The sequence below is a fragment of the Phyllostomus discolor genome, chromosome 7 (genome assembly GCF_004126475.2).
Source record: "Phyllostomus discolor isolate MPI-MPIP mPhyDis1 chromosome 7, mPhyDis1.pri.v3, whole genome shotgun sequence".
NCBI classification, from domain to species: Eukaryota; Metazoa; Chordata; class Mammalia; order Chiroptera; family Phyllostomidae; genus Phyllostomus; species Phyllostomus discolor.
The window spans coordinates 48,368,707-48,395,625 of record NC_040909.2 but is presented as its reverse complement, the minus strand read 5'-3'; the positions used below and the strand labels follow the sequence as shown (position 1 = coordinate 48,395,625).

At 44.2% G+C, this 26,919-nt stretch overlaps 1 protein-coding gene across 1 annotated transcript in view; it reads right to left on the bottom strand.

The window, feature by feature from the left end:
* Positions 1-26,919, bottom strand: part of CACNA2D3 (calcium voltage-gated channel auxiliary subunit alpha2delta 3) — an 867,352-nt gene that overhangs the window by 199,313 nt on the left and 641,120 nt on the right. Inside the window, 1 exon segment of the mRNA XM_028518873.2 lies at positions 19,308-19,382. Within this exon segment, the coding sequence (XP_028374674.1) occupies positions 19,308-19,382 (75 nt within the window).

The window sequence follows — 26,919 nt, the reverse complement described above, 5'->3', positions numbered from 1 at the left end:
CATCCCTAGAGAGTATATTCACAAGATAAAATGGTTTTTCAATGGTACAGTTGCTTAGTAACATTTTTATTCCTTTAAAGAGGTAGTTCAACTTGGCAAGGTGGCCAATTCTTCTCAAGGTCAAAGGGAAGGCTCTCAAATAAGGACATGGTTCCCCAGTCAAGTGAACAGACAGGCCTGTGACAGACTGATAGCCTCTTCCCCTACAATTTGCAAATCAAGGCCTGTGACTGTCACAGCATGTCTAGCTTCAGAGCAGGGGACTCTAGGAAAAGGGGCTCCCAGTGGCTGGTATCAGTCACTATTCCTCTGACTACAATCTGAACAGTTGGAGCATTTTCTGTCTTTTAAGGGTTTTTTTTAAATCTATGTAACAACTGATCATTGTAGAAAATTTGGAAAATAATGAAAAGCACAAGAAGTGAAAATATATTTCCTTCACTACCACAATGCAAGGCTCATCACTTGGTATTCTACTATCTTTCCCAAAGGGTACTTTGAAGCACTTACCATTTTCAATTTTCTAAGTTCATTGTTTCTCCAACCAGGAATTCATAAAATGTAGCAACCAATGATTGCTACCTATTTCTAAGGTTAGAAAACCTTACTTAGCCTGTTTTCTAAGTCACTGCCTTTAGCAAAAAAGAAAGAGAGGGAGGAGAGAGCGAGAGAAAGGGAGGGAGGGACGGAGGGAGGGAGGCAAATGGCAAATGTTTTCTGCTGGCCAGCTTCTCCCTTGCATCCCATCACCTTCATGAAGAGTGACTGTTTCTTGTGTCAGGCACTGTGCTAAGCACTGTACATATCTCATCTAATCCTCACAATTCCAAGGGAGGGATAATTGCTTCCCTGATGGGAAAATGCAGAGCTCAAGGATGGAGGTCACTTGGTGATATGCTAGGCAGTGGGAATTAAGATGCAAAACCAACTCTTGCCTGGTTTCTGAGTCTCTAGTGTTCATCAGCCTCAGTGCTGCCACCCTTGACATGGTCTCCTTGCTAATACATGTTCTCAGCCCAGACAACAACTACTGATGGGACTGCACACAGCAAGCACATGAATGGTTGCGGAACCACTCTGGAAGTCAAATCCCACCAGCCATTCATGTCTCTGTTAACAGCGGTCTCTTTCAGGCTGCCCTGAAACTGGCCTTGATGGCCAAGGATGCAAGAATCAGTTTCAGATTCAGAACAACCACAATATACTGAGTGCAGTGAACTAAATATCATGCTACATGCCCAATGCACCATGTCATACTGACACAATGCCCAGTAACCAAAATCCAACTCAGGGTCTCAGAGAAGCCTTAGAGGGCCTGGTGATAGCACTGCTGCTAGGATTTCCATGAAATTCATGCTGGCCCCTTAGTGCATGACCCTGCAATAGAGTCTTCTAGGGAAGACACATGACTAGATAACACAAATATTATGACAGAGAAATTCTGATGAGCCTGTATTCAAAGAGGAAATCCTTGGTGTCCATGGGAAGATGAGAAGCTCAGATATACTGGAGACAAACAGGGCCATGAGGGTGTGTCCAAAAGCAGCCAGAAGGTGGGAGAGGAGCAACAGGGCATGTCAAGACAGCAAGCCTTTTCCTTTTTCTAAAAGGTACCATGCATGCTCTTATTAATTAGTGTTTTTAAGTGTCTCAAAGATGAAAAGTCCTATGTGCCCTCTTAGTGTGATTACAAAATCCTTTTGATCGCTGTAAAACTAAAACAGCTTTGGTATTTTTTAAAGAAACAACAATTAACAGGCTGCTTTGAAAACCCAAATGACCTTTATCTTAAATTGGTGTCCTCTGAGTCTCCGTGAGTCAGAGGCACTGTGTGTGGGGAGGAGGTGGCCTAGCCCCACCACCATTTTTGTAGGTGAAACTCAGCTTACTACTGGTGGCTAGATTTTAATTCTCATTCTCAAAAAACCAGTCTGTCCTACAATAGCAAGCTAGTCATAAAGATGACAGTCATACTGAGTGGTTGGGTGGCAGGAACTGTTTGCACCACAGCAAAAGAACAGGAAAAGGATTCTGATGCAGGGAGGAGAGGGGCTTACCTTCTGACTCAGGCAAAGGGCTGAGGCCAAGAAAAGACCCCCTCTCAGCAGAGAAGGAAAAAGTACCTGGGTACTACATACAAAACCAAGATGCATGTGGGCCCCTAGGAGAGAGCGACTCTGATAAATTAGAACACTGAGAAAAAAAACTCTCTCTGAAGTTTCCTGAGCAAAGGTTAGATGCACAACAGCCTTCAGAATGAATTTCAAAGTTTCAGACAGAATTGCACCAGGTCCCTGAGCACAGATATGTGCCATATGCCATATTTCACATAAAAATCTCAAATACCACTGAGTGGTTAGGAGATTACATTGGGAGTAAAAAAGAAGACCTGTACAATTTGAGTGTATGTCTATGACATTTGACAAGTGACTTTTTGCTTGCATTTATATAACTTTACCTGGCATATTTCTTTTAGAAATGAGTTATCTATCAAAACAACATTGGGTGTGTAGAAACTGTCAGACTGTTTTGAACACAAGGTAGAATTGGTTTCAGTTTAGAAACTGTAAAGACAAGTTTCCTTATTCACTCAATTGAAATCAGAGAACAGTAACACAACGGATGAGCCTTTGAATGATGCCATAGCGTGAGTTCTCATGTTGTTGGTATTCTCCTGCAGTCAGAATATTCCCAGTGCCCCATCCCCAGCCCTGTCACAGGAAAAGGACTCCATTCCCACTAGTTTAGCTTGGAGGGATGACAGTCAGAACATAGAGATCTCTCAAGTTCAGGGTTGTTGTGCTAAATGACATGAAGGGCAGGAAGCTGGCAACAAATTTGCAAGTGAAGTAAATAGAGAAATGAAGAAAGGAGGGCAAGGGATCCTTCCTTCCAAGCCAGCTGCAAGTCCCTGGACTCTGGTTTCTGCCTGTAATGGCATCAGTCTGTGTCAGACTGGTATGCCTTCATCACATGTGCACCAGTGAGTATGTGCGTGCGATTTTATTTAGGAAGCTGCTTGGCATGAGTACTTTATTTTGTTTCTCTTTTTCTGGTAATTTTTTCCTAGATATTTGTGAAGGAAGAGAAGACAGGAAGGGATCAATCTTTGTGGCACATCTTCCATGAAAGTTTCTCTGATTTTTTCCAGCTAGAGTCCCTTTCCCTTCTCTCCTGGGGTGGCCCTTGTCCTGCACTTCCCCAAGGACACAGGGCTTTGCAGCATAAACACGTATGTGACCATCTTTTCAACCCATCTCTTTTTTGACCTGGCCATGTCCTGACCATCAAACTAAACAGGTTCTCATCCATCATCGATCCATCCAGACCACTGGACTGGTGAATGAGCATAACATTTAGTTTTCATATTTTTTTAATGTGATTCTCAATTCTACTGATATATCTTGTAAAATAAATGTTTCTGGATGCTTGCTGGTATTACTAAGCCCAAGAGACTTCTGATGTCGCTTATGACTCCAAGGAAAACCAAAGGTCTCCTGGTAAGGCTGACCAAGTCCTCTGGATCTTTTGGTTGTCTGTGAGCATGGATACGTGACAAAGGGTAAGTATAATCAGAGAGAAAGGCCAGCGGATCTGGCAAAGTAGACAGGGCTCAGTAAATTGCCACATCCGTTGCTTCTAGCTAAGTGTCTCTTGAAGTTGAATCACACCTCTCCACACTTCACACCACCAACTAATACTATCCCCCATGATACCTCTCCCCTTGATGGGGATGAGTGTTTCTAAGCACCCCTGCATGGGTGCTATCCCTCTAACCCATTCTCTATTGTCCAATCAGGCAGGTGCTTCTGCTACAAAAGCAGAGCATATCACAGTTTGGTCTGGAATCCTCGTGGCTCCTCATGTTCTTTAGGATGATGTCCAATGTTCCAGAGTGTACAGTCTCCACCACTCTGACTCAGCTGGCTGTTCTGGCCTCTTCTCACCACTTCCTACCTCTCACCACATTCCCCAGTAGACTAAGCAGGCTACTAAAATGTCATTATTATCCTTGCCTTCAAGTTTCTGCATACATCACTCCATCTATTTCTAACACTCTTCACCCCAACTCAAAGTCCAGTGACCCTCAGAACTCAGCTGAGACATCAGCTCTGGGAAGTCCACACTGGCCTGTCCTTGGTCAGTTGAAGTCACTCCTGCATCCCCCTCAGCCTCCCATGGTAGCTCTATCTCCAAACCTATTACATTGGACTGCAAATTCGCTGCTTACTTGCAGTGCCCAGGAGAGTGCCTGGTAAAGAGGAGGTTCTCCATAATTGACTGATGAATGAGTGAGTAGAATAAATGAACAAATTAGGATGTGTATCTACTTGATAAACACATAGGTAGCACCAACTATGTGCCTGGCCTGTTCTAGGCATTTTAGTGAACATGAACTCATTTAATCCTTATAACAATTGCATGTGGTAGGCACTATTTTTGTCCTCATTTTTTAGCGAAGGGGACTGAGTCTAGGGAGGTTGAGTGACTTGTTGAAGGTCACACAGCTGATAGTGGCAGAGCTGAGGTTGACCCCAGATGTCTGTCAAAGATTGCTCTGCTCTGTGGAGAAACATGTACCTATGGACCTGAGGTTGCTCCTGGCACCTGCCTGAGATGTGTTTTGTCAGGGCACAGGAAGAAGATGATGCCAAGGTGACCTGTGGTAGTCATCAAGGCGACCTGTGATTCCACACCTGGCACAGCCTAGTTTCAATTTAACTCCCAAAAGAATCTTTCCATTAAATATATACACACACACACAGGCACATGGGGTTGGGGTAAAAGTAGGTTTACTATTCTTTGTATGGAAAATAAAACAATAATTAATAACTAGTACAAGAATAAGCTCTGTTTCATGTACTCACAACTGTAAATCTACTTTTGCCCATCCCTGTATATATAAATTTAGGTTTGTATTTGAGCTTTCACTGAAGGAGTGGCCAACCCCAATTGCTCCTAAAGCCTCTGCAGTACTGGGAGTCAGATGAATGCCTTTGCTCCTCCCAAAACTCTCCAGGGAAAGTGAGCACTTGGGACAGTTTGAATATTTTACCCTATTCTAATACCCAGAATACATTTCGGAAATCCCTATACTTCTTTACAGGGGAGAAGGTTACAATACTCTGTGATGCCTATTATCTTCCTAATGTCCCAGATAAATGCTGTATCTGATATTTCTCCTCTTTTCTCTGTTTAACCTTCGCATCCCCAAGAAATTAAGCTGAGCTTGCTAGGTACTGCCTCCTGCTTTGGCATATTTCTGTTAGGAAGGGCTGCTGCTTCAATTTAAATCTGCCTGGACTATTCTTTGGCAAAGGGGTCCTTGGGCTTTTGATTGAATTGGAGGTAAGTGTGTGTGTGTGTGCACAAGGGTGTGTGTGTATATGTGTGTTCCTTCTAGATGATGTTCTAGATCTTTCTCTCGTAGAGTGCAGCCTTACCTCTGCATGGGGTGAATTGCATGCCTTTGTCTGTTGGACTTTGGTTTCATAGGCATTGGGTCCAAATGGGAGAAGTCATGTGGTCAGTGTTCCCTTGACTTGTTCCTCAGGAGATATCCATACTTCCAAGGAGCAACACACACAGAAAGCACTGAATTTCAGACTTCAACCCAGAGCTCCCTGGGTTGAAGCTGGCTGGCCAGCCTGTCATTTGGGATTTTTGGTCCTGGCCAGCTGGTACATGAAAGCATTCAATCTTATAAAATCCCCAGCCACAGGCCAAAGAAATGCCAGCCATTGAGTGATATTCTATCGTACAATCTATTGTGTGTTTGGGTGGGGGGGTAGTCATTAGGTCAAGGGCAGGGATAGATGCCATCTCAAGGAGAAAGAGACAAGTGAGATTGGAAACTTCTAGCCAAAACCTGCCTGGCTTAACCAAGCTACTCTCCTGTGTCAATATTCCAAATGTGTGGGTGTCTCCCTTTGACTTGTGAACATCACAAAGAGAAAATATGGAAATGGCATCTGGGAGGTGTTCTCCCAAACGTAGCAACTGTGGCAGTGGGTAAAGAGCTAATGGTTCAGGCACCTCCTCAATGAAATGCAATGGTCAGTTCAGGGACTGTGGTAGGGACTCAATTATTGTGCCAAAAAGCCCATGATCTCAACCTTTTTATTTGCATTCTTTGGGTCTTATCATTTAGGATTATGTAAAAATGACAGCTGCTTATAATTATTTGGAGGTTTGAGCTGCAATAATTAAAAACAGCTGCCTTTATCTTACCGCTACCAGACTTAACCCCGCGAGGTTGGGTCTACTGCACTTCAAAGAAGGAAGCAAGAAATAAAAGAAAACTCCACACATTACTAACAAATTTCTAGTGATTCATTTAAATGTATAACCAGTTATTCCAACAGCCTTCAAACCTTTAATTATCTTTTAAATATATATAATTTGGAACTGCTAATTAGATAGCAATTTAATGCTCTCATGGGGATTCAGATGCACCGTCTTTCTAAAATGCAAACTCCCAGAGGAATATCATTGGCATTCAGATGATTGAATTCTTCAGTTATTCAAATGAGTATGGGCATTTACCCTATTGGAATCATTTGAATATTCTGCTGTCAGCCCCAGCCATAGGTTTACTGGACTCCTCCATAGATGGAGGGTAAGGCTAGGTTTTCTCCAAACCCAAGTCCAACTTTCTGGAGAGAAACTAGTCATCAGGTCTGGAGACATAACCTCACTCTACAGCTCAGTCCATTCTCCTTTTAGATGCAGATGGCTCTGTTTTCCTGTTTTAAGGAGGAATGTGCTTTCCTGGAATTCATAGTTGAGAAAGCTTTAAGGTTCCCTTCCCAGGAGTTCTCCAGGCTGGTCTGACTGCTATTGTCTGGGCAGTTAACATTTTAATTAATAACTCTCTCCCCCAACAGGCTCCTGCAGATGGAGGAGTGAGGGTTTCATTCTGCCTGGAACTTCCACTTCCTGCGTACTCCTACCCATTGAGATGGTCCTTTAAATTATATAAAGATGTGCGTCACATGGAGAAAAGCAATTGATCAATTAGATGACACTGGGCAATGACAGAAGCCAGCTCTCCCATCTCTCCTGCAGCATTCCTGAGGTGGGCTGGTAGCTAGCAGCTGAGCCTCATTTCCCCCACCAGGCGAAGGAGGTGCAGACAAATCTATATGAAATTTTAAGAGATCATTATTCAACACACTGCATGTAATTACATTTTGATGAGCTTTTTATTGCTAATTCATCATCCAAGATGGGGCACTCTAGATATGAAATTAATCTAGTGAAACAAAGGTCACAGTGTGTCCAGTGGAAAGAAAACCTTTGTCCTCATTAAATTCTTTTGCCAAACAATATAGCAACAATAATGCTATCTCTAAACCAAATTTCCTTAAAGTGCCTTCTGGATTATTATCAGCATGTCATTGTTCTTGGTCCTTCTAAAGGCAAATATGGATTCTTTAAGCATGCTGGGACCTGAAGCAAAATAGAAGACGTTCCTGATGCCATCGTGTTAATGCAAAGGTCCGTGTGGGTGCACACAGAACTGTAGTCAAGGTTCCAGTCTAGAGTAAAATCAGTCCTGGCAGAGAAATATCAATCCATCAGTGTCTTGGCTTGAGTCCTCTCTGAAGCAGACCCTAAGGCCAGGACTCAAAAGCAAGTTTTTTACTTGAGATGGGTTCCCAGGAAATGCCCATAGGAACAAGGCAAAGAGACTCAGAGACAGAGAAGGGCAGGCAGCCAATGCTAGGCACATCACCGAGCACATTAGCACTGTGGACTCTGGGAGCTGAATCCCACTGGGGGCTCTGGCTCCAGGATGGAGCAGGTGCCTGGAGATATCCCACCTGTGTGGTGTGAGTGCTCACTGGTCTTGAGTGGAGGGATGCCAATCCTGGCACATCTGGCCTGCTGTGTGCCTGAGAAAAGTGGAATCCAGAAGCCAGAGACCATCTTTACCTAGGTGCTGGCAGCTACAAGCCAGGCTGGTACATGTGGAAATGGTGAGGGCCAAGGGCAGATGGGCAGGCATCAGCAGCAACTGCTGCATGAAGCATGTTTCCAAAGAGAAATTTGTCAATAAAACCTCCAGCCACTCTTCCTAGTCCTTTGGAAGTCTGTTTTAAATCTACCAACAGATTCCGTACAGGACATATTGAACATCCCCTTGCCTCAGGGACTTTGTGTACACAGTTCCCTATGCCTGAACCAGTCTCCACAGTCTTGGCACAGCAAATTCTATTCTTCTGTTAGGACTTCAGTGCTCAGCTGAAATGTCATCCCTAAGATGGGTTCTCCCTGACCATCCAACTCAGGGAGGTGCCTCTCCCTGCTTTTTTGTTTCCTCAGATCCTTGTTTCTTTGGAGAGTTTATCCAAAATGTGTACAACTTTTTGTTTGTTTACTTATCAACTTAAAAAAAAAAAGTATCTTCTCCATGAGATTGCAAACACCAAATGAAGGGGAAGTTCTGTCTTATTTTACCACTAGATCCCCAGCATCTAATAGAATACCGGGCACATGAGAGGTGTTCCATGAATACATGGCAGAGGAAAGGACCAGTGGGAGGGAGAGAGGGTGGGCAGGGAGATGAGGAAAGGAAAGAGGGAAGGAGGTAAGGCAGGAGGAAGGAGGGAGGGAGAGCTCCAGAAGCACATGATTGAGGAGATGACACTTGTGCATTCAGGTGTCTGAACATCCCGTTGCCACTTCTGTTGTGCTGAACTACACTAGAACTGCGACCTCAGCTCACAGGCTGCAAACCAGCAACCTGCAGCCTTCCCCAGCCACCTCTTCCACAGCTAGACACCACGTCCTTTTATAAATTCTATTTCTTGCAGTAATTTCCACCTCAGTGCTTAACAATATGCTGTCATTGTGTGATCAATTCTCTATATGTGAGCCATCTCTCCCTGTTTGTTTGTTATTCCACTTCCTCTGCTAGGTACCACACCAGGCCCTGCATGCACTGGATGAACAAAATAATCTGTCCAGAATCTTCAGATTGCTTGTTGTGCCGTGAGGGGGCACACGAGTCAAGATACTTCTATAAGGTAGAGTGAAGCCCAAACTCTAAGGCCTGAGCAGAAGCTTGGTGGGAGGAGGAGAGACTTCTGGGGGTCTAGGAGTGGTGTGGGGTTGAGAGGAAAGTTTTGTGAGGAGGGAGAGGGGGGAGGTCCAGATTGTAAATACGCATAGAGCATGTGTCAGAGCAGCACCCAGCAGCAGTCTCCAGACCTGCAGATCCCATGGGTATATCAACCAGGCTGCTTCGGTTGTAAGCAACAGAGACCAATTTTTTAATCAACAGGGGCCAAAAGGGGCATTCACGAGAAGTGTAAATAAATAAAGGAATTGACAGAGGATCTTTTCCTCTTACCTTTTCCCTTCCTCTCTCCCTCCCCTCCTTCTTTCCTGTTTTCCTTCCTCCATCATTTCCTCTCTGGCTTTCCTTTCTTTTTTTTTAAGTATTTTGTATTAATTATGCTATTACAGTTTTCCCAATTTCCCCCTTTTATCCCCCCTCTGCCCTACACCCCCCAACCCTCCAGCATCCCCCTCTTAGTTCATGCCCATGGGTTGTACATATAAATCTGTGGAGTTCTCTGTTTCCTATACCATTTTTATCTCTCCCCATCTATTTTATGCCTACTAATTATGCTTCTTCTTCCCTGTACCTTTTCCCCCCATTCCTCCCTTCCCCCTCTCCACTGAAATCCCTCCATGTGATGTCCTTTCCATTTCATTCTTCCTTCCTCCCATTATTTCTTCTTTCCTTTCTTGTCTCTCTCCTTCTCTCCGGGAAGGGTAAAGACTTAAGGAAAGCAGAGCTCCCATCTACTACTAATACCTTTGTATCAGTCAGGGTCCCAGCAGGAAGCATATGGCACAGCCAAGCTGGCTAATTAAGGAAAGTTTAATAAAGGGGCTATTGTAACAGTGTGAGTAGGGTGTAGAAAACTCCAAAAAATGGGGCAGTGCCCTGAAGCTAGAAACAGTGGGGACCTTTCCCTCCATCTGCATGAAGGGTCAAAGGCAGGAGCAGTCCCAGGAGCCCGCAGAGTGAGCAAGGGAGGATAGGTGGCTTTAGATTGAGTGCAGCAGATCCCAGAGGACACAGGGTTGAATGGACACTGACTGCCCCCCCTCCCCATTTCCTGTGGGTATCCCCCCAGGAGCAAGCCCTACCCACAGCCCAGATCAAAGGGGACATTGCTGTGCTCCGCACAGGTTGGTCTGCTGGACAGAGAGCAGAGGGAAGGGAAGGCCTGTCTGCAGCAGCCAAGGGAGGCTTTCTAGCCCAGCTTTTGTTCTGTAAAAGAACCTCATACTCATAACATAGCTTCAGAATTAAGGGAAGTTCTTTCAAGCACACAGGTTAAACCGTATGAAAAACAGCAGTGCCTATAGTCGTCTATTTTTTTTTTCCTGATGATTGACCCCACTTTACTTTATCACTGACACAGTGCTTGGGGTAGGCATCAGTTAACATCTGAGATAAGCACTAACATGCAGGATGTTTTGAGGATGTAGGAGGGAAAACACACCGGGGTATTCAGCACAGAGCCTGGCCCCTGAGGCCCTTACTAACAATTGCATTGTTACTGCTAGTTCCCTAATTGCTAAACCCCACCTATGCCCTGAGTGTCTATGTACACACCTGGCCACAGAACTTGGGGACAGAGAGGCTGTTGAGGTTCACAAAACAGGGTGTAGCTCCACTGCACAGAAATCCAGGCACCCCATTAACTTGTTTCATCCCCAAACTCAGGGGGTGTAAGTGGTCCCAGCTCAGGGCTTGCATGCTTCCACTCAAGTGTCCAGACCTGGGCAGTTCAAACAGTATCCTCAACAATTTCATCAAGAGGAAAGCACACAAGGCTCTGTTTTTGCTTTTGCCAAATGATGTATTTCAAAAAGAACAGGCTCGCTACGTGGGGGTCACACAGTCTTGTTTATTTTTTCTCAGCGAACTCACTTCTTTGAGCAGATACATTTACTAAGCATCCATTAATTCTTTCTTTTAAACTAAATGGGATAGATTCAGACCAGGCCTGAGCTGGAGTCCCTGGCCTCTGCAGAGAATGTGGTTGTTAGGGAAGGCAGCCTCAGCACCAGGCACACGGCGGTGCCCGGGCGCCACCTACTGGACAGCCTCTTTCAGTTCAGCAGCCTGAGCAAAAGGCCAGGATTCCAGCATCTGAGAACCACAGAAAGGTTTGTATGCATGCCACCTCCTCTGGGAAGCCCTCCCATATCAAAGGACACCCTTCCTTGAGCAAAGTAAACACTTCCCCTAGGATTCTATAGATCTTCTTGGCTCCTCTGGCTGTTGAGAAACTCTTCTTTGTGCACTGAGCTTTTTGTGGGTAGAGACATTCTTCTACCTGCTTCTATGTCGCCATTAGTTAGCCCAGTGCTTGACTCCAGGAACACCTGATGAATGCTTGCTGACTAGCAGGGCAGAGGGAAAGGTGAAATGAAAGGAGGTTTCGACTGATCGCATGTGCCTCAACTTCTGCCCCTGACGTAGCAAGGATTCAACCAAGGATTCATGAGTGAACATGTGGCACCTGAACTTCTCATTTACTGTAGGAAATTGGTACCCAGACACTTAGTCATCAGCATCCTTCAAATATCATCAAAATCATTCAACAAGTATTTACTGACTACCTTCCTCTCTACAGCAGCGAACTCACAGGAATTCACAAGGGACAGGAAGGGGCAGGCTGAACACATAGATCTTTACCAAGAGCGTTATGTAAACCAAGGAAACTAAAACAGGGGGTGTGATGAGGGGCAACAGAGGAGAAGTGTGATTCCTTTGACTGGGGGCAGGGACATCTCTCTATAGGGGTGACCTCTGAGACAACAGGTGGAGGATGAGAACAAGCCATCACGGATGTATCTGGGACAAGATTCTAGGCAGAGGGAAGAGCAGGCACAAGGATTCGAAGCAGGAAGGCTTCTGAGGACTGGAAGAGGGCCAGAGTGTGGCTGGAGAGCCCAGGAGAGCACTGTGGGCAGCCAGCACTGGGCCCAGGCCCAGACAGATAGGGTTATGGAGCCAGGTCTAGTGGGGTTCAAGGCTTAAGTCAGGAGTTTGGGTTTTACTTTAAATGCCAGGGGAGCACAGCATCTGAGTGATATCTGTGAAAGCCCTTCCAACTGCTGAGTGAATAGTGTTGGGGTAGGGTAGAGGTGGGGGGCAAAAAAAGATGCCCAGAGAGTAGCTGAAATAAGACTGAAGTATCTAGGAGAGACAGTATGGTGGCCCTGTCCAGGGGGCAGTGACAGAGAAAGGTGGTGGGCTTGGGGAGCCTTTGGGAGCTAGATCCAATTAGACACCAGGGTGGATGACTTCGAAGAGGAGTCCAGAAAAAGCCACTGCTGGAGGCTTTTTGAACAGTTTGAACCCATTGTTCAGCACCTGTTGTACTCAAAAGAACCCTTAGCATTTGCATTCAGTAGTTGTGGATGGGAAGAAGAAATTAAGAAAGTAAGTACTGTTGATTCCAAGAATTATACAAAGAAAGAACACTATTAGGTGCGGGATGGAAAAAAACCCTTACAATAATTGAGGATCTGCACAATAATATAAAAATCAAATTTAATTTCACATTGAATTTTTAAAAATTATACAGAAGCTCCTCACACGGCCCACTGCTTGAGCCAAGTCTGTGGATTTCAACAAGGATTTTAATAGTGGCCCTACCTTTTAAGCTCCTAAGTAAATTGGTGTTTGATATGCACTGTCTGCTTAGCATTTAACATATATTTACATGTGTCCATAGGCATGTCTACTTAATTCCATGTGAGAAGACCATGGTGTCAGAATATTTATATTTATTCACACATGTCAATGGCATAGTCAACGGCGACCTTCTGCAAGGGTCCACCTGCCTCCCGTGTGCAAGAGCAAAGAGGCATGAGAAAATGAGCTGCCAGGATGTTCATAGGACAAGAAGCACAATCAATGTTTAGCGTGGGGCAGGGACAGTCAAGGAGTGACACAAGGGAAAGGCTGGTGACATCAGACAGAGCTCAGGCTGTGGAGAACCAGTGGCTGGATCAGCAACAGTGATGAATTCCAAAGGGAGAGGAAGGCTCTGCAACAGGTTAGGAAGATGGCACAGTTATCTGTGGAATGTGAGCTCGTTAAAGAGTTAACCTGAGTTTTACAGAACAGCAGAAGTGGCTTTTGTGTCTGCATGTCCTGATTTAGATAACCTGGCAGCTGAGGCTCACCCGATGTGGCTAACACTTCCTGCCTGCTGGCTTGCATCACACAGTTTGGTTTAGGGCGTGGATATGCTTCAGAACTGGGTCCAGATTGCTGAAGTAGCCAGAGAAGCATGACCAAACTGGGGAGATCATCACCCTGGCCATGGACTTGATGCCCTACATTCTGGACGACTCTGTACTTTCACTCCCAGAGAAGCCACAGCCTGTGAGGATGGCAGTGAGGGGGGCTGGGATCACAGCGGAGGAGGCTAGGAAGCCACCAACTGTTTGCACAGACTCCCATGATGAAACAGTGCCGGGAGGTAGAGGCGGTGCTAAAGTTTGTTCTAATTCACCTTTAGGAAAGAGGAGGTCCTATAGTCAAGCCATTTTATTTAGAAGAGCCCCAGATATCTGGTCAGTCTCTAGACCTACTCTGTCACATGTGGCTCTTGAGCACCTGAAGTGGTGTGGCTAGTCAGAACTGAAATGTGCTGTGGGTGCCAAATACACACCAGATTTCAAAGATTAGTAAGAAAAAAGGATGTAAAATATCTCATTATTAAATTTCATATTGATTGTGTGTGGAAACAATGTAATTTTGAATTTATTGGGTTAAAATATTCTTAGACTTAATTTTACCTGTTTATTTTTTACTTTTAGAGGTGGCTACTAGAAAGTTTTAAATTTCCCAGGCAACTCATATTTGTGGCTCCCATTGTGTGCTTCCTGGAGAGTGCCAGTCTAGACAGGTTCTAAATGCAACTGTCCAGTGATGACCTTGTGATTTGTCTATGCGACTGCAGAGGCCAGCCTCTCTCGGTCACTCCTGCCCTCCACACACTCTGCCTTCCATTTCCTGAAGAACCAACCAATGGAGCAGAGTGAATTCAGCATATCTTAACTAATCTGGGTTAGGGCTCCAGGTTCTGGCACTTTCTAAGAAGCCATCAGGTGTTCCTATCTCATCACTTAGTGCCTCAGCTTCCTGTAGGTGACACAGAGATACCTGCCTTCCCCACAGAGAACCCAGCTCCTTGGCCTGGCCCTCACAGTGGTCTACAGTCTGACTCTGGAGCCTGCTAGACCATCTTCCCAGGTCTGATCTCACACACACCCTTCCTTTGAGCCTCTAGGCCTTTCCACAGCACCTATATCCTTGCCTTGCTATTAAATGAGTCAATGATTAAAAGCTTTAACACATGTAAAACACTTCCAACAGTGCCTGTCACAGAAAAGGAATCAACAAATATGAAAAAAAAAATACTAAGACCAACAATACAAACACAAAATGCATTTTTCCTTAGTAGTGTCTACAGTTACCTATATTCCCTATAAGTATTAAATCTTATTGACCCTATTAGATTTTGCGTTCTCTGGGGCAGCACACATTTCTGTAACCACTCCTGGCAGCTGTCTCAGGCCTAGAGCATAGTGGACATTCAGCAAGCATGGAAGGAATGAAGGAAGATTTCTCTCCGTGTCCCCACCTCCCATGTCATCCACCACCACACCCACGGGCCCATGAGATTGGCAAATTTTCATCCAGAATAGAAACCTGCCAGCATCCTTCCCCATCTCCTGGGCTTGCAGACACAGAACAAACATCTTTTGGCAGATTTCAACGTGGGCTTCCTGGAAACAAGTCTTAGACGTCGCCTGCCTCAGGCTCCTCTGAGCAGCCCTGCCAGCCCTGTGGCTGCTGGAAGGGGGCCTTCTTTGTTTTTGCTTGCTGGTTTGGCCAGGCCCACATTCCAGGCCTCCTTGAAGAAGGAAATCAACTCTTCTAAAGGGGGAAGGTAGAGGGGGAGATGGATCACCAAAATCTCAAAAAAAAAAAAAAATCAGAGCATGCTAAAAGTGACACTTTCCCAGCCTTATCTCCCTCTATGTCCTGATGGGCAAAAGAAAAAGAGACATATTCGGGGCTCCACATTTTAAGAAAAATCCACAAAGCTCTCAAAGACATGGGAAGAAAAAAGTGCAAAACAAACCAACCTAGACATTAACTATAAGTAACCATACTTTGAAATATTTTTAACATGAATGTTAAAGAGCAGTAGAGACTAAGAACAAATTTCCAAATGATTAATACTATACTACTCAAAAAGCATTCCTTAAAGTCTAACTTGAATCCCTCCTGCTGTGCTGTTGACTTGTTCCCCACCCAGGGAGTAGATATGGGCCCCCACCCACAAGATGGTCCCCAGCCCACTCGATGATTGGTAAATCAGCCCCTAGTCCAATGCAGGACCCAGCACACCAGGTGCCAGTAAACGTTTGTTGAATCAATGTCAGTTAACCTACTAGAAGTGACAAGCTGGCGGCAAGGAGATAGTTGCTGAGAAACAATTGCGTAAAGACTAAGGTTAGCCCAGTTATCAAAGAAAAGTATTACTTTAACAGTTTTGCCAATTAAACCAAAGCAAGTCGGCTCAGTAAGGCCCCTACATCTGAGCTGTTTTTGGAGACACTTCATGATTCACGCCCAAATCATACAAGATTAAAGAAAACACTGGATAAAATCAGGCCAAACATTAAGTTCAGGGGAAAGGTTTTATTGGACAAATTAGAAAAATATTGGTATTGTGCTTCAGAGAAACCCACTTCTTTCCTCTGGCTGCAGGGGCAGAAACAACCTCAGTGGCAGATGGAGAGGGAATACGAGTTGTTTTAAGTGAGTCCGCTCCATCCTCTCACATTGGCTGCGACCCCACACTCACACCCAACGTGCTAATCTGGTAGCCTTGGCCAGAGCTGAGGGGAATGTGCATTTTTAATAAGGATTTGATTATATGGCTGGCCTCGGGAGAAAGCAAGTCAGGTTTGGATGCGGGTTCCTTGCCTGAAGCCTCAGCTAGCCAAGGGTGCTGCTGGCAGCTGGCTGTCCCTAGTTATGTGTGAGGGTTCTGACCGGGGTGGACTCTGTCTGGGGCAGACGCTGGGTTTCCAGGGAAGCTCACAGACTATAGTAGGCGAAGGACCCAAAGTAAGTGACCATGAAAACTGCAGTTTTAGAGGATGCCTTCATTCATTCATTTCCAGGGTTCTGACTGTGTGCTGAGTGGATTGGTGGTGAGGGAAAAGGTGGGAAAGCTTTCAGCTCTTGTTGTTTAGGTGAACAACAGCAACAACAACAACAAAAAAAACAGAGATGAAGAAATCTGTACACGCTAAAGCCGGGAGTATTCCATCTGCGTAGACCAGGTCTTAACTATCACATCCACGTACTGCAGCTTCAAGTATTATTCTTATTGCTATTTTAAAAACAAATATAATCAACAACAACTTTGTTTTCCTCACATGAAATGGCTCAACAGAACCATATAGTACTCTTGTTGTCTGTCTTCTAGACCAGAGTTGGTCAGGAAAACAGCCTGTGTGTGTGCCTGTGTGAGAGCGAAACAGAGTGACAGCAAAACAAAAAGAGAGAGGAGAGCCAGGTAGACAGGCACAGACAGGCCTTGCTGAGGTTTCACAGACTAAGCTGATGGCAGACTGAAATTAGGACTGAATGCAGATTGCGTTAGTCCAAGGACCCTGCATCTCTTCAGGTGTATGTGTGTGTATCTGTGTATGCAATCCCTCATCAATGTTTACCATAGTAATCTGAACCAATCAAATACTCAGAAACTATTCTTTAGGTCCCCCCTAAGCATTGACCAGCCCATGTCCCCCCAGACTTGTTAGCAGCTGAGCTCAGATCCATAGAGCCAATATAACACAAACAGGGTGCCAGGTTAACCACCACTGTCCCCACGATGTCCCCGGCCTGCTTTGCCACACAAAGCTCTTTGCTGGCATTATCTCATTTACTCTCACTACCAGTCTGAGATATATACACTCTGGTTATGGCAGGATCATAGAGAAATTGATGCTTGACCAAAGTCCCACACCTGGGATGTGACAGGACCGGGAGTCCAGGGCAGCCTCTGTATTGCTGGAGTTGAGGTCCTTCTATTTTGCTATCTTTTTCCCAGGAGCAAAACTCAAAACAGCGTCAACATCCACCTATTGATCACATGCAGATGGGTGAGTTCATGTAATTCTCAATGACTGGCATTGCTCCAAACCTCTTCTAAAGATCCCATGGCCTCAGGGTAAGAGACAGATGAATGGACTGGCTATTCCTTAGGTTCTTATCACCGATCAATTGCAATATGGTTCATCTGGTTTGGATTTTCACAGGTGAGATATGGGGAATTTGCTTGGGCTGTCCCATTTACGGGAACTTGACCCTGGTTACCACTTTCGGTGAAACATTTCAGTACAACGTCTTAGCAGTGAGAAGAACAGAAATGACTCGTATTTGCACTATTAGGATATGATTGGTGTCAACTGACTAGCCTGCTTTTCTGAGAGCCTCTTGGCTGCCCCCTCAGTGGCCATGGCTCTGAAAAGTGCATCTGATGGACTGCTTGCACACAGACCTTTTGCTGCATGATCAGAAGGACCTTGTGAGCTGGTTGTGCAGATGGGAGCTTCTCATTGCCATTGCAGCAGAGAGAGAGAGAGGGAAAGTACCTTGGTGACTTCTGACATCTGGTTCCATTTCATCCCTTCTTTAAAAGCTGATAAATGGGAAGTTAATTCACTCACTGGCAGAAGATCCAGGTTTGATTGTTTCATTTACTCTGTTCCACTCCAACTTGGAGTAAATAAGCACTAGGAGCCCAGACTGAGCCACACCAAACACGTAACTTGTACCGCTCCTAACAGGCAACCCCAGCTGGGCTGCTTGGAAATGGGCAAAGTGCTCAGCTTTCAGACCTAAATATGTTTTTAGACTTAAATATCCTTAAAAAGTTAGTATCTTTTTAAATAAGACCTTTCAATAATTCTGAGTTACATTGGAACTAGCTAACCAGTTAACTCAATCTTTTCCAGATAAAAAGATTGTGGAAATCAAATATTACCATAATTCCCATCTTAAAGTGTGCATATGGGATCCACATGATGTGGCCATGACTCCATTAATACCAGGGCGATTAGAGCAAAGCTGGATGATGATGGAGCTCAAACATGAACTTTTTCTAAACAATGAGTCAAGCGAGAAGCACACTGGTCCCCACAGTGCCTCGCCAATAAACATTTGCATAGCAGGCAGTGCCGTTCTTTTCTAATTTTGATGAAAGAGAAAAAGAAAAAGACGTGTGGGGTGGTGGGTATGTGTGAATGTGTGTGTATGTGTGGAGCACTACAGGAAACAACCTACAGTTTCTTAACTTTCAAAAGCAGAATTTACTGTATTACTCTTTATAACTTTACATCTTCTTTAAAATGAGCTACATACACACAAACCAAAAGGGGTACCCCTTCCTCAACACATTGCAACTAGTCCAGAGACAGCAAAACCATGGCACACTCGCTGCCAGCGCCCGGCCGGTGTCCACAAGAGATGCTGGTAGTGGACCGGGGCCTCCTGCCCCACAAGTCTGGCTGCACTTCAGAATCAGCCTCTCCCCAGAGATCGGGGTGGACAGTGATACCATGAGCTGTGCTGGATTTGGCCTAACCTCACTCACTTCTGAGAAAGTGAAACTACTGCTGAAAGAAAGTGGTTTACATGTCAGGGCATCAAACAGGGCTACTGGATACGATTTCCACAGGACATGGAGAATATCTCAAGTGTTTTAATTAAACAAAAAAGGTATTGTTGAATCCCTTTCATGCAGGAGGCACTGGACGTAGGCAATGTAATTTGGGGGCAAATCCTATCGTGATGAATTTCCAGGGATACTAAGTCTAATTTGTTGTATCAAATGTAACTTGCAACAAGTAAGTCTCGGGTTGGCGAGTGAGACCTTTTGTTTTATAAAGGTATCCATTATGATGTGTTTCACACTGTCTAGAGTTAGAAAAAATTCTGTATATCAGCAGCTGTGAAATAACTAAATGCATATAGATACATATGGATTTATATATGAAAGCGTGATAGTAAGTGCATTCATTCAACATTATTTATTAACTATTAAACTTTAGGAAGCAATATTATGAATGGAGCTTTTAATGTGAAAACTGCTGCAAAGTGTCATCATTGTAGAACTGAAGAAAATCTTTTAAAACCATCAAAGCAGAAACACAGTAATAAGTATTTCTCTTACCAGTGGTCTGAGTTCTGGATGCGTCAGGATGTATCCATTGTTTGTGATTGCAAAGGCATAACCGTGAATCCCTAACTGTAAGAGGATGCGAGAAAGAAACCTTCATTAGCTTGCTCCCTGGTGAATTCACAAAGCATAAAGCAGCCCGACATTTAGTAATTTACAGCTTAAACTTGGCATTCATAACCCTTATCAGCACAATATTTCATTAAAATGAATGCAAGGCACTGATCCTTGACATTTGGTGGAAATGAAGACCTGTCACAGGATAAGCTCAGCAAATAGCACAATTTAAAATGTCACATCCCCGAGCTGACATCAAAGGCTTTACTTTGATTTATTTAAAACAAAAACAATTACTTAAAAAGAAAAAAGAAAATGGCTAATGTTCTGGGAAAATGCTGTGTGCAGGTGAACAGAATTTTATCGACCTGAGTGTCTTCCCTCTGTCTGTGATAAGGAAAGAGGTGACCTCATTCTGATTCCCATCTAGGCTGCCTACGGTTCTACACCCACAGGGGCCATCTCAGGCACGCACTCTCCTCGGCAGTCATTTTTTATAATTCTTCAAGGATAAAAGTGTCCCCCCACCCCCGCAAGCCTATATAGGAGCCTGCCAACCCCTTTTATATCCTTTTGTCTTTAAATTGTGAGGCTGCCAAGCTTTTCCACGCATGCTTCCATCGACACAAAGCCTGGGTAATTTTCTATGCAGAGCCTCACTTAATTTATGTTTTCTGACTAAATGGGACTATGGGAAATAGTTTGAGAGCAATGAAATGTTTTATTAGCTTTAAAAAGTATGTAATCAAATTTAACACTGCACTTATTTAAATAATAATCCTGGCTTTTTGACAATATTTCTATTATACAGTTGACTGCACCCATTGGCTACAATAAATTTACCTACAAATCATTCATGTATTAAAATGGCCTCTGGCATAAAACCCATGCTGATCTCTCTCACTCTGAAGAAAGAAAATGTAACCCACTTTTGCCAGAGTAGTGAAAGGGGAAAAGGAAAAAATCCTCCATTTTTGCTGACAAGTTATTTCATAGTTCTGAGCTCTCACTGCCAATCACATTCTTGAGTATGATACCATTAAATGATCCAGACAACAGAGTTTACAAACCAAGAATGACCCTGTCTGCTTCTTAGCCTAACCTCAAGGTGATGTGAAGTTAACTTCAGAGAATTTAACACTGGCAATTAAGCTTCCTTTGCATTACATACGGCAAATGCAAATACGCACATGGTAGTCAAGGGCAACAGACATTTTCTCCTGGAGTTACCTTGCACAGCAAGTTTTAATTAGATTCTACTTGACTCTAATGACAAAAGTATATTTCATAATGCTGTGAAAGATAAACCAGAGATTTCCTATCCTTTGAGATGTATATCATCTCTTTCATCTTGTCTTTTGGAAAAATGTCAGGCACAGTCAACACTGCATTAATTACCATTATTATGTCCCAGTTTAATATGGCCTGGAGGGGTCAAAAAGGACTTGGAGAGTTTAGCTTTTCCCATTAAAGGCAAAAGTGGTATTTCATTGCAAAGTTGAACTCAAAATTAGACCAAATAAATGATATTTTATAGTCAGCTAATATATTCAGTGCCTTCTAATGTACACTACTTCAGTTCTTGGTCTGCATATAGGAAGTAACACTCAAAAGAAGGTAGAACTCCTTACATGTGCTCTTTTCATGCTCTGTACTTCTGTATAGCACTTATTAAAATGATAATAATCAGTTATTCATGAGTTTGATTTTAAGTTACCAGGGAGGCAACAGTCAAGGGCTTTGATGATTTAATACCTGTCTCCCTACAAGTTCCACGAAGGCCAAGGTCATGCCATGTGGTTAAAAATATGTGGACGGGTGTTTGGGATGGAGGGAAGAGGAGTAGAGAAACCAGAAAGAGTAAAGGGAGGAAGCAGGGAAACAATAAAACAAATTGAACTGAGTGCAGATCCCACAAAACTAACCTAACCCGTGCTTTCTCCCCTGGAGTGCAGGGGCTCAGCTGACCTTCCCACCCAATGTCCTACCCTCACTGTTTAACTGCCATCCCTGCTTCCTTGTTGCCCATTCATGCCCCTGCCCCTGCCCACCAAGATGCTACCAGAAAATCCTTTCCCCACAGTTGTCAGTGGCCTCCTACTTACCAAACCCTAGAGAAAGATCTCTCTTGAATTTCCCAGGTTATATCAGCCTGCTTCCCTCTCTTCCTTTACCCTCTATTCCCTCAGCACCAAGGTCCCACACTCCTGGACTTCCTCCTTTTCACAGGACTCTCATCCTCCACTCATTTTCCCTAAGCTTCTACCCCCAGGGTCCCTTGTCTGCTTTAGCTCTCACCCCAAGCTTCAGCAACCCCTTGGCAGCTGTGATCTCCAGACCCAGGCTGCAGCCTTGGCCTCTCCCTTTGGTGGCAGATCCCAGCACCCAACTGCGTGTCTGTCACTTCTACCGGGACATCCCTCAGGCACCTCGTGGGTGTCACATCCAGTCCATCACAGCAGCTCCCTCCCCTCTGCTGCGCTTCCTGCCCTTCTCTCCCCACCAGTGCCACCCATCCCAATGTTCACATTAGAAGCTAGAGCATCAGCCTTAAGCTTGTTTCTCTCTTTCATCCCCAACTTCTTGATCCAAGTAATCACTAACTTTTATTCCAGAAATTACTCACATTCAGCTCTGCTCCCCCAACCCTACAGTCCATGTAGACTCAATGTAATAGATTTCTACAATGGTCTTAACTGCTCCTCTTACCTCAAAGGTTGGCCCCAACCAAGTCACCCTCAAGACTGATCAAAGTCAAAAAGTAACTCTGGCCCTGTTGCTCCCCTGTGTAAAACCCACTGACGACCTCTTTCATGTGTAAGATGAAATCTGTGGGCCTGTCCATCAGGTCTCCCTGGGGTCTGGTCCCTACCTACGTACCCAACCTGGCCTTCTTCCACCCACTGCACCTCAGGGCATATGTTAGTGACCACAACCCCCCTGCAGTTTTCTCTCCCTCTTAAACCTGGATTCACACAGTGCTAGCTGCCCAGAGCACCACTGCTCCTCATCTGCCCATAGCTAATTCTCACCCATTGCCTATTAAAACATATCCTGACCTTCCCCAATGTCTCCTCTTTTCCATACCCTGAAACTACACCTACTTTTCTGCCTCCTAACCCTAGCTGGTTCTCTTTCCTTCCTCTGTCCTAGCTAGATAAGACGGTACCTCCCCATCAGAGTGGGGTCTTTGAGAAGAGGGAGCCATCTTATTCACCTTTGACTTCTACCACCCCTAGCATTATGTCTGGCACATTACAGATGCTTCAGTTAAGGTTTGCGTATATTTAAGATTTTCTTCACTTTTCACCCAAATATTAGCTAGTTCTTCTTTAAAGTCTAAAGTTAATATTAAAAATGAACCAAAAAGGAGATGACTTGTGATGGCAGGTGCATAATCACTCCTTCTCAAGGCTGTGCCTGAAAAAGTCTTCCTGACATTCAGAAACTATCTGGTTAAAATCCTTCCCAGGAGAACAGTCTGAGAAAATAACATCAGAATGTTTTGGTGGTTGGTTGGCGACATATGGATATAACCTAATGTAGATGTAAGAAGAGAAACTTTGAGCAAATCTCAAAACACATTCTGAGGGTGAATCTCTCGGAAAACCAAAAGCTTATAAGATGACAATGTCCAACATTTGTTTTTGGCCACAAATCAATATACTGATGAAATCTCTAATTTTTATTTCATCTGAAATAGAACCAGTCTTCCTGTCCATTCCAATGTGCAGTCCCATGGAATAATAGAGAACAGATCGGACACAAGCGTTCCAGCACTTGGGGGTGCCAAAGGGGCCTTCATCCTGGAGCACGCTTGCCTGGAGGCCAGGAGCCTCATGGTCCAACCGCCGGGAAGGAGGCACTTCCCTTCCAAGTGCAGGGGGCTTTGGGCTAATGAAGTGAACCTAATTATAAAATGGTTTGTTACCTTAACAGAGGCTGTGGTGTCTGGAAATTATTGCTGGGGTGTCTGGAATTCTTAATAAAAATTATAGGAAGTCTGATTGCTTGTGGGAAAATCTATGAAGCCAAGGGAAAAGAAAGAATTCTATCTTCTGGGAAAACCCCAAGAGCCAAGAGCTGACTCATCTTTACAAGGTGTTAATCAGGACGGAAAGGTGTGATCCGCACTCTGCTCCCTGGAGCTCTCCTCTTCTGCATGAGAGAGGCTTGTTCTGCCACAGCCTTCCCTGGCTGACAGGCACACCTTTTCCCAAGGCATTCTGTGGGAACTGGAGGAGGAATAACTTAAGTTTACGTATGTCATACCTGTGTCTCTGGTTCCCAGCCCAACCCTTAGGAAAACATGAAACAGAGATGCCTATATTGCAGAGACTGCGGCTTAATTTTCTATAGCTGATCTTCCTCTGTTCTCTTGTTAAACTTTGTTTCATTCATCTTTTACTAATGAGTTACATTGAGAAAGTTACTTCAAGTTTCCTCAACTAAAATGGGGCCAAGATGTACCCACTTCATGGGCTCATAATATGGATTATGCATGTAAATGTGGATTATGGGGATAATGCATGTAAAGCATTTTTACCATACACCACAGTAAAAAAGTTCAATAAATGTTTCATTGTTTTAAGTATCACTAATATTTTAACTATTATTTAAGCTATGATTATTATTATTGTCATTTATTGTTCTTAACGGCTTTAGATCAGTGATTTTCAACTGGTGCGCCACAAGAATTTTTAAAAGATTCGATACCTGACAGTTTAGTCAGGGGCACTGACCACTTTCCCCTAGACTGTCAAATAAAAAATGACAACAGTCAACATAACAATAGTTGGCCAGTGTGAATGAATCAAAATTATACCTGTTTTTTCTGTAAGAACTTTAGTAATTGGTTTATGTGTGCTATGAGAGGGAACAGGTTTGCAAATCACTGTAGTGGCTAAAATCATGGCTAAGTAGCTGTGAAACTTGGCAAGCAATTTCGACTTTCTGTGCCTCAGTTTCTTTAGCTGTAAAATGAAGGTAGCGGCAATGACTACCTATTAGTAAGTGAGATAATGTGATAAAGAGCTTAGCCCCTTCCCTGGCAGAGAAAGCTTTGAGGAATAGACTCACAGGGTAATTATTATCACTTTCATATTATGTTCACATTTTCTTGATTTATTGGGCATATGTCAAGTAATGAATGGCCCTCTACTTGGGTTTCTACATCTTCTCATATGAAATAAGAGTCTTAAGAATTGTTTGGAAACATCCAAACAATTTTCAAGGTGGGATGCCCTTCCTTAAACAGTGGACAGTAATTCTGGGCATCTGGGTTTGTGACTCCAATAAAATAAAGTCCACTATCTTTAGGGAACTCCAATCTCTTCCTCATCTTTACACTTTCAGTCTCCTGGGAGCTGCACAATTTCCAATACTTGTTTATGTGGGTTTGGATCAACCAGCTGTGCTAACCTGAACTGTACAAACCTTGGTGAGGGATGAGGCTGGTTGTCAGGGACCCTGGGTGGCAGTAAAAAAGAAGGCCTTTATCATCTCAATAAACCCAAGCAGGAGAGTTCTGTTGCTAAGGAGGCCACCTTTTGTGAGCCTGGAAAGCTTAGAGTTCATTTCCTCTTTGTTATTCAGGTGGCTTTATAATTTGGTCAACTAAATGGCATTAGCATGTGGGAACAGGCGTACAGGTGCTATGGACACAACAGGAAGTGGAGGGAAGAGCCAAAACCCTCCGGGGACTCTGAAAAGCCTGAGCTGACAGGTAGGGATGCATGGCTTATGGATGGGGGTGATGGCGCTGATGCCCAGAGCTAAGGGAGAAGGGCCATCACTGCCAGATAAACAAACCCCCATGGTCCTCACTCCTTAGCCCTCCATGTTCCCATGGACTGTTTTGCTTTCTTAGGAAAAAATGGAATGGAAAGCAAAATAATTTGGGGTGGCTTATGAGCCCACTGTTAAGCTTACTAGCCAGAGCCACCTAGTGAGAGTCAGTCCTTTCTAAATTCCTTCCATCCTTGCAGTTACATCAAAGAAGAACATCTCTATTTAGTAATTTGCCTTTAATACTACCTTAAAAACAGAGAGAACAGACCTCAAGTTCAGAACCTTGGATTACTAAGCAATCATTTAATACTATTATTTTGTTTTTATGATTTTTAAAATAATTATCCTCCATAATGGCAAATAACATGGGCTTTTCTTTTGAAAATGATGCTATAGTGTTTCCTATTAAAATTGAGGTAAGTGAAGAAAGTTTTGAGTTGATTTACAAGTGAAGTGTTAAGTAAATAATGGTACAGATGGTACATGAACATGGCAACAAGTCATGAAGTGGCACGTGAATGGCTTAGATCTTTCTAAGCACATGGGTAAGGAGTTACACAGACCTGGCTCAAGTCACACTCACCACTTCCTCCTTATATGGCCCTGCACTCTGTGAACACACGTCCTGTGAACCCGAGCCTCCTTATGAGTAGAATGGATACAGCAGCATAGCACTTGCCTGAGGAGGATTTGCTAACATGTGGGTAATGCACTTTGTACAGCATCAAGTTCTAGTCCAATGTTATCTGTTAATATTGTACCATGAGGCACATTGTCTTGTACTGCAAAATGGTGCACTTGTTATTTTGCATCCAACCCTCTGAGGCTTAACCTGATCATTTTGGCTGCAGCCATCCTTTCAGTTGGCTTGCTTGGACAAGAGTTTGCTCTGATACCCAGTGACTGGCTGATTCATTTTCTTGCTCTTATCTCAACACTCTGTCAAAAGGTGGGCCTGTGCTTGTCATCAAACTTAAGAATCCTGCCTAACACTCATGACCTTGTATCATAAGCCTTTCCCCATGCCTTTCAAAATCCTTGGAAAACCTCATTTTTAAAGGTGGCAGAGGATCCCAAAGTATGGTCAACTTGCCATTCTCTTGGGCATCCTAGCTTAGCAAAGGTTCAGTGGATATGAAACCCACAGGTGCCTGAATCTGAGATGGGAAAGGTGTCAGCAGTTCTTTGCAGGCAGCATCCCACATGGAAGAGGGCTATGGGTACCAGGATGCTGGGTGTCACAACTGTCTCTTTGACTGGTGTGTTACCATTGTTCCCAATTAATGACAATGGTCAATGCTTCACGAAAGTCTATGGGCAGGTTCTGTTGTTACCACCATTGGATAGAAGAGGATTTGAGAGGCCTGTCCACACCAGGCAGGGCCCTGTGCATATCTGCCTCCAGAACTCTAAGTGCCACCTTCTTTCTGCTGAGGGCCAGGCAGGCCCATGGGATTCTCCCAACTGTGGTGAATTAGGCTCAGCATGGAAGGAGGTAGTAAGGAAGGGGCCCAGCCAGCCAGTCAACTATCAAATATTCCTGGTTAAAAAATCTTGCCTCCATCCAGATGGGGGCAAAGGGAGCCCTTGTCAATCCATGTGTGGGCCTGAAATGAAGGCAGGAAAGCCAGTGTGCTCAGTGCTGGGGGAATCAAGGGTAGGTATGACTTCAACTCTTGCACATTCAGGGGAACTGTGTCAGCTCAGTGGGCACCTCTTAGGACCAGGAATGGTGTCCACTCTCTGCCCCATCCTGTAC